The sequence below is a fragment of the Rhodamnia argentea genome, chromosome 1, assembly GCF_020921035.1.
Source record: "Rhodamnia argentea isolate NSW1041297 chromosome 1, ASM2092103v1, whole genome shotgun sequence".
Taxonomy (NCBI): domain Eukaryota; kingdom Viridiplantae; phylum Streptophyta; class Magnoliopsida; order Myrtales; family Myrtaceae; genus Rhodamnia; species Rhodamnia argentea.
Genome location: NC_063150.1, coordinates 24,487,328 through 24,504,994, shown reverse-complemented (window position 1 = coordinate 24,504,994; position 17,667 = coordinate 24,487,328). Strand labels below are relative to the sequence as shown.

General features: G+C 42.4%; 3 protein-coding genes across 5 annotated transcripts; 1 reads left to right on the top strand and 2 right to left on the bottom strand.

The window, feature by feature from the left end:
• The first annotated feature begins 5,184 nt into the window (after positions 1-5,184).
• Positions 5,185-7,557, top strand: LOC115732322 (sugar transport protein 8-like). The gene is made up of 3 exons (XM_048280061.1): positions 5,185-5,373; positions 5,607-6,553; positions 6,700-7,557. Exons 1-3 carry the CDS (start codon positions 5,241-5,243, stop codon positions 7,144-7,146), a joined length of 1,527 nt encoding a protein of 508 aa, XP_048136018.1. The 5' UTR covers positions 5,185-5,240; the 3' UTR covers positions 7,147-7,557.
• A 73-nt stretch (positions 7,558-7,630) lies between these two features.
• LOC115753630 (mavicyanin) lies at positions 7,631-9,961 on the bottom strand. Its single transcript, XM_030692330.2, has 2 exons — positions 9,552-9,961; positions 7,631-8,115 (listed from the first exon to the last, which is right to left on the bottom strand). The coding sequence occupies exons 1-2, from the start codon at positions 9,712-9,714 to the stop codon at positions 7,760-7,762; spliced, it is 519 nt and encodes a 172-aa protein (XP_030548190.1). The 5' UTR covers positions 9,715-9,961; the 3' UTR covers positions 7,631-7,759.
• A 1,770-nt stretch (positions 9,962-11,731) lies between these two features.
• Positions 11,732-17,269, bottom strand: LOC115753629 (sugar transport protein 13-like). 3 transcript variants are annotated; one of them, XM_030692329.2, is made up of 7 exons: positions 16,992-17,269; positions 15,574-15,896; positions 14,172-14,296; positions 13,337-13,628; positions 12,349-12,698; positions 12,013-12,035; positions 11,732-11,969 (listed from the first exon to the last, which is right to left on the bottom strand). In XM_030692329.2, the coding sequence occupies exons 1-7, from the start codon at positions 17,125-17,127 to the stop codon at positions 11,932-11,934; spliced, it is 1,287 nt and encodes a 428-aa protein (XP_030548189.1). In that variant the 5' UTR covers positions 17,128-17,269; the 3' UTR covers positions 11,732-11,931. The 3 variants fall into 3 exon arrangements, with proteins under 3 accessions (XP_030548189.1, XP_030548187.1, XP_030548188.1); XM_030692327.2 differs by having other exon boundaries at positions 12,013-12,698; XM_030692328.2 differs by having other exon boundaries at positions 11,732-12,698; positions 16,992-17,268.
• Between the last annotated feature and the right edge of the window lie 398 nt (positions 17,270-17,667).

The window sequence follows — 17,667 nt, the reverse complement described above, 5'->3', positions numbered from 1 at the left end:
GTCCGACCCGGCGACCCGGTACTGTTCATCGTCTTCCCCAAAGCTCCACAGGAGCAAGTTAGAGGGCGGGAGGCCGTTTTTCGAGCAGTGATCGCCAACGAACAGAAGCTTCGGGAAACTTCTAGAAGGGAGGGCAGTTAGAGCGAGCACGAGGAGATTAACAAAAGAGGGGGTGCTCGCAACAGGAAAAAAAGGAGAAAAAAGAGAGGGAGAGAAGTCTGGGAGGGGGAATTTTTTCGCCATGGGAGTTCTGTAACTCGAGAGCTGTGAGCTCCGAACCTCTGCGATCTAGACGACGCCGGGCTGCATCATTGCATTCATTGGCTTCACCTTGATACGAGGAAGACGTCAAGCACAGGCAACTCTTCTTCGGCCATTGAAACAGGTGAGCGAGTTCACCATTTCCAGATTCAATCCCTCGCAACTTAGACTCAATCTATCACTGTTCTCATGAGTACTTGAGTTAGAAATACTCGTAAGCTCCTCCTGATCTCCGCTCGCGGTTTTATTTGTGATTTTTGTGCATGAAATCCCTTTGCGTCGACCTCATAACCCCGCCGTCTATCTGAGCTCGCGAACTTGCTCGCTTCGAAACAGAAGCCACCGAACCTCCAGGTAAGTACCTTCTACTCTATAGATGTTGATCGCCGGATGTGTATGTCTGATTGGATTTCTGTTTGCTAGAAATGGTGTTATTTCTCGCGTTAAATCTTGAATAGGCGGATCGGGAATTAATAAGGACTTGATTTGCAGGAGAATCGTAGATTCTCATGGAGGTTTCGTGCCTTTTTTTAGTTCGCCGGAAATTGCAGGTTTGGCCGGACGTCGAAGGTCGGTATAGGTTAGTTTGGGTCTGTCATTCGGGTCAAGCTTGGGATATGTGGATGTAGGCTTGGGGTGAGATTGATTGAGGAGAAAACCGTGACGTTTTGAGCTGATTTGGGCGTCGAAACCAAGTTCCGGCTCGCCGGCGCCGATCGTCTTCTCAGGTGAGAATGTTGACCGGTCAACGAAAGTTGACCCGGTCAACGTCCAGCTGTTGCTGACGTGGCAGCCACGTCGGCGAGCTGTTACAACAAAAAACGATCCGACGACCCATGGGGTGCCACGTGTCAAGATCTCAGATTTTTTGAAAAATAAAATCATTTTTCGAAATTATTCCTTTTTCGAAAAATAAAAATCCGAATTTTGTGATCGCGCGGCCCAGGTTTGGCCGCGTGTCACCATTCCGATCGTTGGATCAGATTTTTCGAAAATCCGAATAATAAATAAAATCATTTTCGAAAATTAAAAATAGCTAGATCGAACGGTTGAGATTTAATCTCGTTATCTGATCTGAACCGTTGATCGCTGGTTGAGATCGAACGGTCACGATTGGTCTCACCTCGCGATCTGGACCGTCAATCTTGATAATCGAGTTGAACGGCGGGGATTAAGTCTCCTTTCAATCTGAGCCGTTGGTTCCAGTCGTTTGATCCGGCCGTCGTCATCGTGCCACGTGGCGCAATCTAGACCATCACTCGGTTTTAGGCGGGAATTTTCAATATTTCGGGCGCCAAGATTCAAGCGACGCCGTTTCGGTATGTGTCGGTCCGGGCGCGGGCCCGGACCTGGCGAGCCGGTCTGTGGACCGGGTTGACTCAGTCTGTTGACCGGGTTGACCCGGTCCGAAAAAAAAAATCGAAAAAATCGAAAAATCATTAAAAAAATCCAAAAAAAAAATAGGAAAAATTGTAGAAAATTCCCAAAAATTCCAAAAAAAAATTCTCAAAAATTGAGAAATGGCCACAATCAACTGACCAATCCTATTTTTGAGATTTTTCCTCCCGATCTTTCCAAAAATGACAATTTTACCCTTCATGGGTAATTTGTCTCCAAAAATTCCTGTGGACTTCCAAAAAAATGTCGGAAATTAGGAAATGGGTCGGTTTAGGTGGCCAATTCTATTTTCAACATTTCTCACTCCGAATCTCTTCCGAAATGACGGTTTTGCCCTTTTTGGCAAATCGTCCTCAAATTTTCTCAAAATTACGATTTTGCCCTTCTTGGGCGAATCACTTCCAAATCATTCCCGATCTTCTCCTATGCTTTGAAGACCCTTTCTCTAAGCCAATAGGGCTATACTAGGAATGTCATGATGATTTGATGCGATTTATCCGCACGTTATGGATTCCTTGATTTGCGCATTTACTTTGATTGATTGTGATTGCTAGGATAGTCATTCCCATCTGCATGAACTCCTAGATTTAGGATTCGTACCCCACTCATATGCATGAAATTTGAGGTTAGAAAATTCAGTCAACTTAGGTACCGAAAGGGCGTCAACTATGATAGTTGGCGTAACTAAGTCCCCGAACCCATTTCTCTGGTTCTCGCAGAATCGAATAGAAACTCCCGACTATTCGATAGGGTTTCCAATCGTACCTTCCACGAAACGATTGGTGGCGACTCCAAGGCATGCACACGTAGCACATGCCACTAGACCACACCGAAGGTCGATCACGTTATCCTCCGTTGCGATTTGGGTAATGGGCCTTGGGAGAGGCCCGCGTCCGAAGGTCTACAGGCAACCGGGCCGGAAGGGCGACCCATTAGCCCACGATCTCCCGCCGACCAGATCGAGGGTCGCGACACGTCTAAACCAACCTTATTTGAGTTACATGTCAACTTTTCCTCAATTAAGTTACCGAGTAATTTTAAGTTAGCAACTCTTATTTTAATTAGTTTCCAAATGTAAAATACAAGGCTTTCCATCTAGTAGGAACGAGGGAGAAACAGACATATACCCATTTATTTTATTGTCTTTCATAGCTGACCGATTAAAGTCCGGAACTTATTTACCAATTTATTAACCTTGATTTGAGTTACTTATGGATTTTTTTTCCATTTACTAATAAACTAATTATAAATTATCAACTACTGTTTGCGTTTTTTAATAATATTTATATGGTCATTTTGAAATTGCCATTTTTGTGAGGACTAAGCAACATATATATTTGTGGCTTATTGATGTTTTACATTATATCAAACTACTAACCTTATTTGAGTTATCTAATGATATTTTCTTGATGAAATTACTCGATATTTTTAGGTTATCAACTCTTATTTGAATCACTTACCAACATTGATTTTTTGGTAAAATGAGCAGCTTTTGTAAAAGTTTGCTTACCTGATTGACATTTTATAATTACCAACTCTTATATGAAATTACCAACCATATTTAAGTTGCTTACCAACATTTTGATTTTGACCACAAAAAAAAAAAAAACCAACGTTTTGATTGATTTGTTGACCATATTTAACTCGTCGGTTCTTATTTGATGCATAGATAAATATCTATTCCTTCGTTCGGAAGTTATTAACTTTTATAGCAACTGCTTTTGGTCATTGACATTTTAAAGTCACCAACTCTTACATAAAATCTCAACCTTTTTTCAAGATGCTTACTGACTTCTTTCCCCGATTTAAGTTATTGACCATTTTTGGGCCGTCGACCTTATTGGTGCACTTCTGGAATTACCAGCTATTGCGTCAACTAACAACTTGTATATCAAATACCCAAAAAAGGGCGAAGGACACCTGGAATGCAATATTTGTGCACGATGCTTACTTTGGTGTCAATATTTTTTTTTATCACTTAAGTGTCAATTTTTTGAAAAATGATTATTTCAGTGCCAACTCCGGTAACCTTCACCAGAATCACACATGGCATCTACGTAGCTCGTTGGAGCATCCTTGTCAGCAAAAATATAAATTAACAATCAATAAAAAAAATCCACATAATATTAAAAAACATAAAAATAAACAAAAAAAAAAGACGGGAAGCGGATGCAACAACGAGGGGTGTGAGCCCTTGCCCCCACCACCCCACCATCGTCGGCGGATAGGCCTTGCCGACCTTGGTGAGGCCTCGGCGGTGGTCACCGGGGCTCGACGACTCCCCCAACCGTTCCCCACCCCCGCCGTCCTGGCAAGGTTGGCCTCGCCAACCTTGGCGAGGCCTCGGCGAGGTCGCCGGGGCTTGAGGACCCCCCTCGGCCATCCCCCACCCTCGCCGACAATGGCCGACGATGGTAAAGTGGCGGCAGCGACGAGGGCTCACATCCCTTGCCGCCGTAACTTTCGCTTCTCTTTTTTTATTTTATTTTACTTTTTAAGTTATTTTTTTGTTTAATTTTAATTTTAAAAAAAATTTATTATTTTTAAGTTGAATAGTCCACCTGGACTCCAAGTGGATGTCATGAGGGTTGATTTTTTTTAGAAAAATTGCCACGAATATTAAAAAATTAATTAAAAAAAATGCCACATGTACTGTTTGGCCATAATTGACACTTAAATGATTATTTTTTGCCAGAATTGGCACTTAGATGATCGTTCTTTTCTCCGATTTAGCACTTAAGTAATCTAAAAAATATTGGCAATAAAATGAGCATCGTATACAAATATTGGCACTCCAAGCATTCTTTTGCCCCAAAAAACATAATTTGAGTTTCAGCGTTTTTCCCCTTGGCTATCAACTTGTCCCAAGTCATGAACTATTAGGTAAGTCTCCTACAGACTCATATCCGGTCATTTGAGAAGGTATCAGTTTTTTAAACGAACTTGCCCGCTTTTGTTTACTAATCAGCTCTATTGTTGCATCATGCAACATATATCCCTGGACTTAAACCTATTAAAAATTGCAAGTCGAATTTTAATTAAACATAAACAAAAGCCTCTCCCACTTATTTCTGTTTATATAAATTAGGGTTAAGTCAAGTCCGCATTTCATTAGACAATGAACTCTTTCATCTCCTGGAAAACTCCGACCAAAGATGAAAGCGCACTTCGGTGTCAATCTTGATTTAGTATGGTCAAAGCGATACAACCTTTCATTCTCATATACGGTTAGTTTTTCTTTTTGGCATTTTTATGCAACACCCTCATCCTCTTCCGCGATGATTAAGTCTCTCTTGGATCAAACTAACCTGCAAAATCTGGTCAAGTTGACAAGGACGAATCCTAAAAAGCCCTAAACTTAAGGGACGATAATGCCATCCAATTTTAGTTAAGAGCAAAAACCACGTCATTGTCCAATCCTATTAGTTGTCATTTGATCTTCATTTAGCTTTCCCAGCGTTCTTGACTTGTTATAAATACCTCATCCAATGCACGTTTAGATTTCATATTCAGACAAATATTAAAGCACTTCAATCTTACCCTCTGTCTTTCTTTTTCACCTAAAAAGATAGACAAAGAAAATGCCGGCTGTCATCACGAGCCACGGCGGCTATGTACCCGAGCATGACGGGAAGATAACTTTCTATGTCATTCTATGTGTGATCATCTCGGCCTTCGGAGGGCTGTTGTTCGGATATGACATTGGAATTTCAGGTAGGTATTTAATTTGTAAAATTGTGGTAAGATTGTTATGATGGAAAGAAAGTGTTTATTCTGTCTTTTCCATTTCAAAAGATAAAACATCTTATCACATTTTTGCCTCTATCATAGGCTAGTTTATATTGCATTTTGACTCGTGAGCACTATATTTCTACGCACAAGATGTATTAGTGATTGTACGATTTCTCACTTTTCACAATGCTTATGTGGATTTTATCGAATTTCAGGAGGAGTGACTTCCATGGATGACTTCTTGATAAAATTCTTCCCGGCCGTGTACGAGAAAAAGAAGCTTGTCCACGAGGACAACTACTGTAAATATGACAACGAGTACCTCCAGTTGTTCACATCTTCGCTATACATAGCTGCTCTCGTAGCAAGCTTTGTAGCCTCAAAGGTCTGCTCCAAATTCGGACGAAGGACGACGTTGCAGATCGGGTCATTCTTCTTCGTCGCAGGGGTCGCACTCCAAGCTGGTGGCTTCAACCTTGCAATGGTCGTCCTCGGCAGAATCATCCTCGGTTTTGGTGTTGGGTTCGGTAATCAAGCAGTGCCTCTATTTCTATCTGAATTAGCTCCTGCCAGGCTCAGAGGAGCTCTTAATATATGCTTCCAACTCTTCATTACGATCGGAATCCTCATCGCCGGCATTATCAACTACTTCACATCCAACATTCACCCTCACGGGTGGCGGATCTCTCTCGGCTTGGCCGGCGTCCCAGCCATGATCCTCCTCGTGGGTTCATTCACCATCTGCGAGACCCCTACCAGCCTCATCGAGCGCAACCAAATCGACCAAGGAAAGGCCACTTTGAGGAGGATTCGCGGCACCGATAACATTGATGCCGAGTTTGATTCCATGGTTGCCGCCAGTGAGGCCGCAAGGCAAGTGAAGAACCCATTTCGCAAGCTCATGAAGCCGTCAAGCAGGCCCCCTCTTGTCATAGCCATAGTGCTGCAGGTGTTCCAGCAGTTCACCGGGATCAACGCGATCATGTTCTATGCACCGGTCTTGTTTCAGACGGTCGGGTTCGGAAGCAATGCCGCGCTGCTCTCGACAGTCATCACTGGGCTCGTAAACGTTTTTAGCACTTTAGTATCGATCTACACAGTGGACAAAGCTGGCCGGAGGGTGTTGCTCCTTGAGGCTTGTGTCCAGATGTTCATCACTCAGGTAATTCACATTTTCTTCGCATGTTTCTTGCATTGGGATCAACACAAAATCACATCAAATTTGTGTAATTATGTTTGATTAGAAGGATAGAGGCTGATTTGATGCATTGATACTCTCTAATCATAAAATTTTCTTTCTTGTTGTAGACTGTGATAGGAATGCTCTTGCTACTACACCTAAAACCGGCAGGGTCTCTCAGCTCTACCGAGGCGATAGTCGTGGTGGTGCTGGTGTGCGTGTACGTAATGGGATTCGCATGGTCATGGGGTCCACTTGGGTGGCTTATTCCGAGCGAGACCTTCCCTCTGGAGACGAGGACGGCTGGTTTTGCCTGCGCGGTCAGCTCCAACATGCTCTTCACCTTCATTATCGCACAGGCCTTCCTATCGATGTTGTGCCACATGAAGGCCGGCATCTTCTTCTTCTTCGCCGCGTGGATCCTGGTCATGGGGCTCTTTACATTGTTCCTCTTGCCCGAGACAAAAGGCGTGCCTGTGGACTCCATGGTCGAGAGAGTGTGGAAGCAGCATTGGTTCTGGAAGCGGTACATGATCGATGACGACAACGACGATGACAATGTCATCAAAGGATAAAGGATGATCGTGGCAGCTTGTCTCAACATATGCTGATGCCAAGCGAAACGGTGGCATCATTAGCCAAAAAAAAAAAAACAGAGAAGAGATCATGAATTTTTGGATCTGTAACCATGTCATAGAAAAGATCATGGATTTTTGAATCATGAGCCATGTCATGTAATGCGTCGGTCACGGAGTTTATCATCAAATATTCAACATATTCGAGCAACCAACTCTGGCCAATTGAAAGGATCCTTGTGATCTCTCTGTCTCAGTAAACTTTGCTTCTGCATTAATTGTTGTTAGATCAATATTTCGTTGGAAGTCCTGGAAATACCCAACTGAAATTAACTGCCTGGAGTCATCATCAATTTTCTTCTTGTTAGGGAACTTGTCTTGTCAATTTCAACAGAGAATTTCGTCTGGATCCAAGATTGACGGGACATTTACTTAAAGTGTACGATAGTAATAAACAAAAGAGATGTGTAATACAAAGGAAAGCAATCAGAACAAAACGAAATTATACGGTGGATTTGTGTATAATCTGGAAGTTTCTAGCCGGATTCTGTTTATGAGTTTTCGAACTCATGTATATACCAAAACACAAGGTGACTCAGAAGCAAGAACAACATTAACAGCAAACCGCAAGAACCACCGTAAGCAATCCGAGCTTAGCGAAAGAGCCCTTCAAAGTGCGAGGCCGATGGCCATTATTCGGAGAAGGGCCCTGGCTGCCAGAAGCAGGGATAGCCGATGGCGAAGGGGTCTGTGCGCTCACAGGGTTGCGAGGCACGTTGATGTCGACCTTCTGACCGGCTTGGCAATGACCCGGGACACCACAGAAGAAGAAGTGGTGGCCGTGGTTGGTGAGGGTGATGGAGTCGTTGCCAGTCGTGTAGGTCGCCTTGGGAGACGTCGTGTTGCAGGCCCGGAACTCGGCGTGCGTCACGTGCATCACATTGTGAAACTGGGCATTGTATTGAAACACTGGTGTCACAAAAGAACCCCCAATGTTAGGAATTCTCTCATGGATATCTCATTCTTATAAATGGAAAGAAGGATATAACCAAGAAGATGCATGAGGCTCAAAAAGAGCAGACTATATGTACAAGTAATACACACAGCATCTTCCAATTCTTCTGATTTAGGAATTTGAAGATGGGTAACCTGAATCAAATCGAACCACATATTTCAGTTTATGATGACAGTTCAGGTTCAGTTTCCTACATATCTAGGAGAAATCGCAATTCGGCCTTTCAAGAAATATGGTAAGGACTATACTTGTGGAGTTAGTAGTCCAATCTCACTCAAAATCAACTTTTTCATCGTTTTTCAAGAAAGTACTTGGATAATCATCACGCAACGCCGTTTCAATCGTTGTCCAATATGATACGCGATGACCAACTAAATGTGAATACGACAGAGTCCACGACCGACAACCACCAAAAAACCACCGAGAGTGAGATTGTTAATATTTCGTTGTATTTTAAATTAACTTGAATCTACAGACGGAGAGAAATCGCACATGTATAAATACTATATAAAGTCGTAAATTAGCGCCAAGTGATACTTTAACATAACTATTGCATCCGACGATGCGTGTTATAGGATGGTTCGCGACATCTGCGCTTGCTCGTAGTCTCCAACATTTCATTACGACCGCTTGAAGTTTGCAAACACTTTTAGCCAATCGCACGATGTTAAAATGGCGTTCATGGGACAAACTGCTTTTGTTTGGGACAAAGCTAAAGTAATGTCGGAACGATCGAGGCGTGCGCGAGTGCGGGTGAGGGTAATGATGCGGTGTCCCGTAACGTAGTTGGAGCGACGGATCGAGACATCGTGATGGTGTTATTCCCCCTTGGGAGTCAACGTGTCGCAGTCTTCCAACACTTTGGTGGAACATCTGCCCCCCTCACGGTCGCCTGGGTTCTTCTGTTCTTCTTAGTTGAAAGGCAAAGGAAATTAAAATTTTGCCCGAAGATTACCAATTCGGAGAGAGAGTAATGAAGTTCTACATGAAATTCAACGCACTGCGTTGACAAGAAGGGAGACGATTTGGTCACGAAGAGCTCCGAAAGATCCTGAGAATTTTTTTGTTGAATTGAAGAACTGTTGGCCATTTGTCATTCTTGAAGATCGACGGGTACCCCAAAGACGAAACAGGTGGGGGATAAACATAACTAAAGAACAAACCTAAAGGGACAAAGCTTGCTCGGAAAATCTAAGGTGTGGCGTGAGGAACAGCTGCATTTGCCAGACAAAGATCTGATATTTTCACAGTTCTCGCAAAACCCAGAAGCCTATACGAATCAAAAGCCTCTGTTTTTCTTGTAGATTAACCGAAAACCGCAGAAGAAAAAAGAGAAATTGACTTAGTTTCTTTCGATAAGGAAATTGGAAGGAAATGGAAGTGAACTCACTGATGGTATCCCCAAGCTGGAAGGTCTTGATGGCAGCCCACTGCTTGTAGTCGACGTTGCCAATGGTGGTCCAACCTGCCGAGTCTCCAACCTTGTACGCTGCTCCATCGCACAGCTTCACCATCGCAGTCGCCATCATCATCAACATCATTAACGCACCCATCTCTGTCTCTCCGAAACCGAGTCACAGACCAGATTCGTCTTCGTCGGGATTCGAGGAGGGAACTCGGGCCGTAGATTTAAAGAAACAGGGAGAGACAGAGAAGGGCTGACAGAGATACAGGGAAGGGTTGTCTTTTTTGGGGTGGGGGGAGATGATTTTCAGGCTAAGCGACCCGGGATTTGGACGTATGGAGGTTGGAAGTTTGTACAGGAGAGAACTGAATGGCGGCTCTCAGAGAGAGAGACAGAGGAGAGTCGTCAGTTGGGCTTTGGACTGTGGTTGGAGCGACCTCACGTCTGATGGAAAAGCTTGAGTGGCAAGCACCTCACCTCGATCCTCTTTCTGCCTGTCCAAGAAACAGAGCCCCACCAGTTGCCACTTGGTCTGGTTCCCTAAAATTCATTTTCGCTTTGATCTACGTTTAAAAAAGAAACCGTGACGCGATTGAAAATGAACAGTTTTTACCGCGCTCGAGAGCAGAAATCATGGATGTCTAGATCAAACATTCATTATTAGTATCAACCATCAAAGATGTCTCAACATTTTGAGCAAGCTCTTGGTCTTTTTCCCAAGCCGATCACCACATGTTACCTATGTTCTCGAAAAAAACTCGGACCCGAGGTGATTATTTTGGATGAACGGTGTCGGCCTGCTCCGGAATCATCTCAAAGTTCCTTGTAATTAGCGCAATTTGCGAGATCGGCGGATGACCTGTTCGTTTCGAACCAATTCCTGATGGTACGTGTCAAGGACATAGCTTAGCATCCGTAAGGCGGTGAGCTGGTGGTCCTTGGGACACCTGATTTCACTAGGCCTCTGCACTTTTGCGCTTGGAGTCATCTCCTGTCCTCTTTTGTTACCTCCATGTGCACGCTCTCCCGGTCCCTATCCTCAATCGAATCGTTATGCTTAATTGAAAAAAATCCTCCTCGGCATGTACGAACGTGGCTATAATAAAGCTTGATGACTCGATCAAGACTTCTGACAGATGTGCAAAGAACACTAGCCCGTATGAGATCTCATAATACAATCGACGAATGATGTATATCAACACATTCCTGGATTAACTCACTCGAGATATTATCCGCTTTCGCTCCTCTCACACCGAGCCTCACGCTTACATTTGGATATTCAAAGCAAAGTATGCCGTTACGTCAAGATGGGTCTCCGTGAGTTAATTTCAGTTTTCTCATATATATCAGACACGCTCTCCCCTTGTTCAATGTGCAGTTCGATTTATTCATATCTCCTTCGCCATCCTAGAAGTCTGCCAAAGAACCGCTCTTTTTCAGAGCCCTCCAGGCCTAGCGACTACTCCCCGCACTCGATAGACCGGACCGTTACATATACTATCCGATCTAATGAAGTCAGTTCTATTTCTAGTTAAGCTCATAAAGCATGCGTGGTTGAAATGAACGTGTCATGAACCGGACGTTTGTTACGATTGTAGCTTGCCTTTAGGGAGGTTGCCGCTCGTAGGTGCTGTAACTCGGTCGAGAATCTTACAAGGAAAGACTGTTTTCGGAGGTCTTTCGTCGTTAAAAGTTATGGAAAGAAATTATTGACAAAGATGCAAACATTCGAGACTCCGAAATCCTTCTTGGAAGGTTGATGTTGGATAGAAAAAATGCGAAATTATCATGTTAACATGCTCGAGAGATTAATAGAAATATTAACTTGAAAAAGGACGTTACGGGAGATGAAGAAAAGGGCGTTTTGGAAGTTCTCTTTGCTTGATACAACAGTAGATATTAGAATGAAGGAGAGAAAAGTATCAGACGGCAACTAATTCTCTTTTTTGGGGTCAAGGCCACATGTTGCTTGGTTTACGGAGAAAGAGAGAGATTCCGAAGTCTTGCTTCCTACACAACCTCCTAACACGCAAACTTTGCTCCAGATGAGTATTGTGGGGATCAAATCTTTAGAAGTAGACTACAGTTTCAGCTCACCACATAAATCTGATCTCTCTCTGTCTCTGTCTCTGTCTCTCTCTCGTAATGTAATGACAGCAAATTTAAAAAACACACTGTTCTCTGCAAAGGAACATGTCCTGCAATATCAATTTACAATACGGCGCGCGCCACAAATCACACGAGAAGACTATATATCTAGCTTAATCAGTACTCTACCTATAATGACCGTATCGAAATAATTCTCGGTCTGTTGAATAGCAGTTGTTCTTTGTATTCTAGTGTATATTCTGTACCCAATGTTTGTCTAAGGTATGTAATTCTTGTATATCTGAATCCTGAAAGCCATTCATCTCGAATTGATTACAACTGCAATGCAGGATCAAACCCATTGCCATTGGCATGCCCGACCTTGTTCGAAACAGCGGCCTCGGCATCTTTGCCGTCGTCATCGATGTACCGTTTCCAATACCAATGCTGCTTCCACACCCTCTCGGTCATCTCTTCGATTGGGACGTTCTTGGTCTCAGGGATAAGAAACAGAGTGAAGATGGACATGATAAGGACCCAACCAGAGAAGAACAAGAAGATGCCGTACTTGAAATGGCACAGCATGGAGAGGAATGCCTGACCGATCACGAAGGTGAAGAGAAAGTTGGTGCAGACAGTCACACTCTGGCCAGCCGAGCGAGTCTCTAGCGGAAACGTCTCGCTGGGGATCAACCATCCAAGAGGTCCCCAAGACCACGCGAAGCTAGAGATGAACGTGCACACCATAATGACCACAAAGATCGAGAAGCCGTGGCTGAGGTCCTCTGAGTGGTCCTTGACCTTCAAGCCGAGTATAATTGATATGACAACTTGGGAAAGGAACATCTGGACCCCGGCCTCCAGTAAAAGAACACGGCGGCCCATCTTGTCGACCGTGTAAATGGATACCAAGGTGGACAGAACATTGACAGCCCCAATGATGACAGCAGAGTAAAGAGATGCATCACTGCCAAATCCAACGGTGTCGAAGAGAACCGGCGCGTAAAACATGATGGCATTGATCCCGGTAAATTGCTGGAAGACCTGTTTTCACATACATATAACTGACAAATGTGAGTCAAATTAAAACCAATAAACGTGGAGCTAAAATCCAGAAGAGCAAAAATAGACATCAAGACAGATAGTGACACCAGCGAACTTCATCTGGCTAGCCAAGTACACTCAAAACTTCCATGTTCTCAGCGCGCTTGGTTGATCTAATCCAAAAGCCAAATGTAACATTTTCTTTTGGGGCCAGAAGAAAACAGTTCCTACCTTCCGTGGAGAAGAGAAAACTCAATACCATGCGCAACAGTAAGCTGACCCCATGATTGTGCAATTTCAAATGGTCTTCTAAATCTGCTCTATGATACATTCTACCCTAATCACTGCATTTTTGCAATTGAATATGATATAACAAACCATATAACAGAAAATATGTATATGTGGTTTGTCTATTAAGTAGCGCTATCATTTCATTTAGAACGACTATCTCTGCATTTGAAGCAGCTGAGGCTGACCATTCAATAATTCAACTACTCAAAGTTAGACGAATTTAATCTGGCATTTTTTGTGCTGACAAGAAGAACATTCTGGTAGACAGACATATTAAACAAGAATGGTTTCACGAGATAAAAAATGAAGGGTGAGATATCATGATGGATGCTAGAAACAACACTGACCTGCATGGCCACTGCAATGACCAACTGAGGTCGATTCTTCCTCTTCAGGAGATTTCTGAAAGGATGCTTCACTTCTTTAGCAATGCGACTTGCCTCAAGAAGCTCCTGGAACTCCGGTTCAATGTTGTCAGTTCCCCTTATCTTTCTTAGCACAGCTTTTCCTTCTTCAATGCGACCACGCTCAATGAGACTGTTGGGAGTGTCCACCACAAAAATAGCTCCCACGGTTAGGAGACCTGCAGGAATGCCTGCCAATCCCAATGATAGCCTCCAACCCCATCCTGCTGAGATCCTATTATTGCCAAGGCAGCAGTTAAGTTGCATTAGTTAAAGAAGTAGAAGAAAGAGTATAATTCGGTCATATAGACACCAATATTTGCTAGCTGTTATGTAAGGCAGTTCATGAGCCAAGTGAATTTATCAAAGGCAATTCGGCAGAACCAGCAATGCATCATCATTTATTTGTCTCATGAAACAGATCAGATAATCCTTTCCAATGAAGTTATGATTACAGCTACATTATCAGAAAGCAACTTCATTCTTTCAACTCACTGTAGCATGTAGAAATAGTAGTACAGCTGTGCCTCTTTTGGGGCGCATGCTTCTTTCTGTTTTTTGTAGAGTCCCTGCACTTACAATCCTTTCAAAATGCTTATTGTTGATCCAATTTTTATTTTCCAATGTCTAAATGCTGCTTCCCATGATAAACACGGATTTTACATTATTTACCACTATGAGGTTGCCAGATTAACAGTTGCTAGATTAACAAACCTTGATTGAAATGAAACTACAGAAAAAAAAAAAAAAAAAAAGACAATGAAAGCAGTGCACTTACTTCGCCGTGCGGTAGTTGACAAGATCGGCAAAAAGGATGCCTATGGTAACGTTAAGCTGGAAGAGTATATTAAGTGCTCCACGTATTCTTGTTGGTGCTATTTCCGAAAGGAAAAGTGGTACTGCCTGCATATATTTTGTAGTTAATCTCTGAGAGGATGAATGACCAAAAACGCATTCAACAAGACATCACAACATGCTCTAGCCATCGAAATGAAATGATTATATTAATCGAAACTACTTAACTAAAATTACTTGAAGTTTTAGGTCAATTCTAAAACAGATGATGTGACCAATGAGTAACATATGACTTCTGTTATTTTTTTCCTTGGTGGCTTGGACATATGACATAATTTAAATATGAGAGAAAAAGATTTGTCAGTTGTCACGAGATGTGCAATACCTTGGCATTCTTTCCACACAATATTTAACCAATATCAACATGCAAGATAACTCTGAACAAATTGCTAGACTTTGCATCTTCAATTGTGAATCAAAATTTTAATGGGTTACAGAAATACAGATCAAGCACCCAGTAATCCATATTGACATCACCCCAGATGTTGAAATGTGACCTCCAAAGCTCCAAACCTACAAGTCTTCTAAATGACGATTGCATGTTTGACTTCAGAGTCCAAACAAATTTAAAAAAGACTTGGAGCATCTATTTCGAATAGAGAGGAACTTTGAAAAGCAAAAGCATTCGAAAAGTCAGGAGGAAGATACAAAGAAATGGGGCAGTGAAGACTTTTCCCGGATAATTCCAAGCGGACAATCACCATCTATCATCTTCCATCAGACTAGTTTGAATGATGAGAATAGACACAAATATAAGAAGTAGGACAATGCATATGAAATAAAAGCTTCTCAAAAAGTTATCTTGGGAAGATCTCATCTGGCTCATTTACTTCTGCCTCAAGTTCAAGAAGAAAAGATAGAGGAGACAAAAGCCAATATATGACAACTGTTTTCAGTTTATCATGGATTAGTTAGATAAGCAATCTCCGTACTTTTACATAGCTACTGAATATGCTAGCAATATCTCAATGTATTTGCAAGCTTCCAAGGGAGACTAGACAGAAAAAATATTAGGTAGTTCAATTTTATGTGATACATTGCATCTAACTGATACTTTACTTTTCATCGACATTTCAGTTTTATCCTATCCTGATGCAAAGGACAGAAATAAGTCCTCATAAGTGCTCCACATCGTTAAGATCTGCACATTCCTTTTTTTTAAAAATGGTTCATCCTATTTTGATCTACTGCTTACCACATTGGAATTTTCACTGGATCTTTTTTTATTATTTTTACAGATTTCACAGACCAACTCCCCGTTTAAGGGAAAAACAATGTCCAAAACAACACACACAAAACTCAGAGAACAATAAACATGAACCAACCTGGTTAGCAAAACCAACGCCACAACCTAGTAATATCCTTCCAATAATGAGCATGGCAAGGTCTTGAGCTGCAGTGTTAAGCACAACCCCAGCAATGAAGAAAAACCCAGCAATGAGCATGGTTAACTTCCTGCCAAGCTTCCTAGTGGTGTATGATGCAAAGAAAGTTGCTATTAGCCCAGCAAGATACAGTGACGATGTGAACAGTTGAAGGCCTTGACTATCGTATTTGCAGTAATTGCTGTTGGCCCCAGCTTCGTTAGACTTCCGGTAAACAACTGGGAAAAACTTTTTCAAGAAATCTGGCATTTGTGTTACACCGCCTGTTGAAAAAATTCAGATGAAGCAATCTGAGTTATTCCTTTGACATGTGTTATCAGATTTCACCACACAATTAGTGAACTTCTCCTCTGTAATCACATATTATCCCATCCACATAAAGAAGCATCCATTAACTAGGATAATCAAGTACACGCAGTTGATATACTCCTTTTCTGTTCCCGTTGTCTAGGCAATCATCTCTAGGTTCTGGTCTGGTAGTTTGCCATCAACAAAATGACTGCGACTAGTATATCAACTGCATATTTCGGTTAAAGACCCTTTCTTTTCTTCTAAGTGGTCCACAAAATCACAGAACGTAGTAAGAGCTTTCATCAAAACTTATTTACTTTTGATGCTGTAGCATAGTTTCGCTAAAGGTGTAACAAGATTTTTATATTGTTTATGATGGGCAAGTTAAAATTTTATCCACCTCAACTTCATCGGAGGACTAGTCCCATACAAGCCAAGCAAATTGAATCTTACACAAACAATCATAAAGCTGAAAGGAAGATTACAACAGATCCTGCAAACTACCCATTGAGTCAAAGCTAATATGCCAACAAATCACTTAATTAATAGTGATAAAGTCGAATATTCATCAAACTTATGCATTTCTGCCAGGGGAGATGCAGTTTTTTTTTTCTTTTTTCTTTTTTTGGGTCGTGAGGGGAGATGCAGTTTGGCTGGAACAGAAATTGTTTCGTTGCTTTATTCAAACAAGTATATTTTCTGTTTTCATGCAGAGAATATTTTTTTATGAAATAAAAAATGTTTGGGTTCGCAAAATGCTCTGTCCTTCGAACTCTTGAGGTTAAGATACTTCAATCTCCACAGAATACAATAGCCTAATCTATACTCCACAAAAGATGAAGGAGACGCATCAGATAGTTAAAGGAACTAGAATTTCTAAGTCCCAAGCGTTGCAACTAACTGAGAAGTGAAAAAATTTCGCAGCCCCGCGGCCATAGAGGACCCATGATTCGAACTCGAATCCACCACCACCACCACCAACAACAACAACAAGCAGTCACAAATCGACGACGCAGGATCAGAAACACTATGACGGCGAGAAATGAGCATCGATCTTTCATCCTTACCGGAAACACCGACGTCGTAGCCAAACATGAGGCCGCCGGTGGCGGCCATTATGCACGAGATCACCACGATCGGGGTAATCTTGGCCTCGAACTGTTCGCCTCCGGCCGAAGCGACGGCCAATCCTCCCCCAGCCATGGCGACTCCGGATTCGAGAGCCGACGGAGTTGAAGGCGTCGGGCTCGAAGCTCGATTGTGCAGTGAGGAGAGGAAGAAGTAGAAAGAAGAGACGCTTCCCGGACAGGGGCTGTACGAAATGCAGTGTGGATCGAAAAATGGAGGGAAGGACCTGGTTTATATAGAGGTGGAATCGGGGGAGCGATCCGGTGGGGCAGCACCTCCAGGATCTGACCACGTGGCGTCGCTGACGTGCGTTGATTTTTCTTAACGACGGCTGGCTAGTCAACCAACGGCTCTTGATTTCCTGCCTTTGTAGCCGGCGCTGTTTTTGGAGTAACGGCCACTGCGCACGTGAAACGAGATAGAGAGAAAGAGAGATTCTCTTTTTCCATTTATTATACTAGAAAAAAGGTTTATTTTTTCATTGCACACAGATTAATAAAGTTTTTTAGTTTTCTTTTTTATATAAAAAACAAGGATTTTTTTTTTTTTTTTTGGGTTTTTCATGAGTCGTTTATTTATAGCCATATTTTTCCTAAGAATTGTCTAATTCTACAA